The 2,386-nt window shown below is 64.2% G+C and overlaps 1 protein-coding gene across 1 annotated transcript in view; it reads right to left on the bottom strand.

The window, feature by feature from the left end:
* Positions 1 to 2,310, bottom strand: part of ARL6IP4 (ADP ribosylation factor like GTPase 6 interacting protein 4) — a 5,123-nt gene extending 2,813 nt beyond the window's left edge. The window contains exons 1-4 of the mRNA XM_026058829.1: positions 2,124 to 2,310; positions 1,227 to 1,431; positions 646 to 981; positions 66 to 183 (exon numbers count right to left, since the gene is read on the bottom strand). Coding sequence (XP_025914614.1) covers positions 66 to 183; positions 646 to 981; positions 1,227 to 1,416 — 644 coding nt within the window. The 5' untranslated portion in view covers positions 1,417 to 1,431; positions 2,124 to 2,310. The remainder of the gene's footprint in view (positions 1 to 65; positions 184 to 645; positions 982 to 1,226; positions 1,432 to 2,123) is intronic.
* Between the last annotated feature and the right edge of the window lie 76 nt (positions 2,311 to 2,386).

Raw genomic sequence — 2,386 nt, 5'->3', positions numbered from 1 at the left:
GCTGCGGACGGGGACGGACAAGCTGCCTCCGAGCAGGCGATGGTCTCCACTCCAGGGGACCGTACCTGGTTCTGCCCGTTTCAGGATCCACGACTCTCCTGATGACACTCTGCCTCGCGTCCCATTCTTCCTTCGTCATGGGCTTCATGGCCTGGATTCGGGATTTTTGCTCATCTGTCAAAACTGGAATGAGTCAGTTGGTAAGAACCGAGCTCGTGGGGCCAGCGCCCGCCCGAGGGGCGCAGGCGCGTCTGCGGCGAACAGCCACGGACACGGCCCCGACCCCGGCGGCGCCCGAGGAGCCGCGATAAACCAGGCAGAGCAACGTCAGCGCCGTGTCCTCAGAGGTGGCACCAGCTTTGCCAGCTTGTTACTGCCGACCACGTCCTTTCGTTTGGCCTCTTTGTTCCCAGCCCACATTTATAAACTAGATCGAAACACTTTAAAAATTAATCAGTGAATGTGGCTCCTTATGTTTACTCAGCGCGGCTTGAAGAGGCCAAGGTACGTAGGAGGGAGGGAATGGGGGGTTCCTCTCCATGGGCAGCCCCGCTACCCCCCGGGCACCTCACGTGGATCCCGTAAACGGCGACGCGGGCGACGCTTTTCTGCCCTAGCATAAGCGGGAGGGAAACGTGGCATCACCTGGCCCGGAGTCCACCAGCRCCTCCTTCTGCCACTGCTCCAGCGAGGGGCCGGGCACCGCTTCCTCCTTGGCGCTCTCCTCCTTAGCCCTCTCCTTCGACTTCTTTTTCAGTTTCTTTTTTATCCTTTTCTTCTTCCTCTTCTTGTCCTTCTGTTTCGCTTGCTTCTTTTTGCTGTGCCGCCTCTTCTTTGGTTTGGCATCGCTGTCGCTGGAGTCGTCAGAAGAGGAGCTGGAGGATGTCGAAGACGAGGAGGAGCTGGAGGAGGAGGATGCTGTCCCAGAAGACGACGTACTCGCCTTCCTCTTCTTTTTGGCCTTGCCTTCTTTCTTCCTTTCTGCAATACACGAGAAGAGGCAGAGATGCTGCCCACCCTCCACGTTTCGCGCCGCCCCGCTCTCCCAGCCCGGTGCCCCTCTTGCTTGAGCGACGAAGCCCCTAAATGCCTGGCGAAGCCCCCRGTGTTGAGACGGCACCAATCCAGCTGAAAGCAGGGATCCTCTCTCCTCCYTCCCCCGGGGCCCTCGCTGGGCATCTGCCCCCGGGCGACGCGGGGAACGGGGGGGGCTCGCCGGCCCCTACCTTCCCGAGCCGACGCCGAGCCGGACCCGCGCCGGCGAGACCCGGAGCTCCGCGTCCTCGCAGGAGAGCGGCTGCCCCGCGGCGAGTCCCTGCTGCTTCTCCTCCTTTTCTTCTCCTTCCTCTGCCGTCTGCTCCGCGAGCTGCTTCGGCTCCTGCTCCGGGATCGCTTCCGGGCCCGGCTGTGAGCCATGGCGCCTGGGCCCCCCTGCGGGCACAGGGTACGCGTCTCCCGTCAGCCGCCCGCTCCCCCCCATATTTGAAATGCTGAGAGCAGGCCCGAAAGGGGAAATGGACTTTTAACACTCCAATTTGCTTTTAGAAAGCAGGTTACGCGTTGAACCGGCACCGCCGGCCAGCGGGCCGCCAGCAAGCCGCAGGCYGAAGGCGGCGAGAGGCGCGCGTCCATTAAATTAATTAATTAATCAATAAAAAGAGGTGCGTGGCGGCGGCGGTGGTGGCGGGGGCGCAGGGGCGCGGGGGCAGCGCTCGCCCACGGCCGCCTGCCAGCGACGGCGTTTCATCACCCGCGTGTTCGCCACCTAGACGCTGCCACGCAGGGCCACGCGCTGCGCGGAGCCCGAGGGCTGATTCGCTTCCAAGGTGGAAACTTCGATCACAATAAATAGATAAATAAATAAATAAATGACGGTCGGGGAGGTGCAGAGAGGTTTCTGGGGAGGCGGCGTTGGCGGTGGGTGAGCGGGGGCTCCGCGCTCCCGGCAGCAGCCCGCTTCCAGGCGAGGCCGGCGGCGTCTCCCCGCGCCCCGGTGCCGCAGCCCCGCTCCCGGCCTGGCCCGAGCCCGTGGCCACCACCGCTGACACTCTCCCCCACTGCGGTGAGAGCCCCCCGCAGCCCAGCGCTGGCCCCCTCCCCACCCCGCTGCTGGGAGCGCCCACCGTGCACTGGCCCCTTAAGAACCCGGCTCAGTGTGTGCTGGCCCTTTAAGAACCGGGCAGCATGCACTGGCCCTTTAAGAGCCCACGAGCGGTGTGCTGGCCCTTTAAGAGCCCGGCCCAGCAAGCAGCCGCCCTTTGAGAACGCGGTTTAGAGTGCGCTGGCCCTTTAAGAGCCTAACGTGCCGTGCGCCGGCCCTTTAAGAGCCCCGCCCCCGCCGCCTCCGGGCCCGCCCCGGGGTGTCGCCAGAGCGCGCATGCGCGCC

Source organism: Apteryx rowi, unplaced genomic scaffold, assembly GCF_003343035.1.
Source record: "Apteryx rowi isolate R43461 unplaced genomic scaffold, aptRow1 scaffold_15, whole genome shotgun sequence".
Classification (NCBI taxonomy): Eukaryota; Metazoa; Chordata; class Aves; order Apterygiformes; family Apterygidae; genus Apteryx; species Apteryx rowi.
The sequence above is the reverse complement of the archived record's forward strand: the minus strand, read 5'-3'. Positions and strand labels throughout refer to the sequence as shown.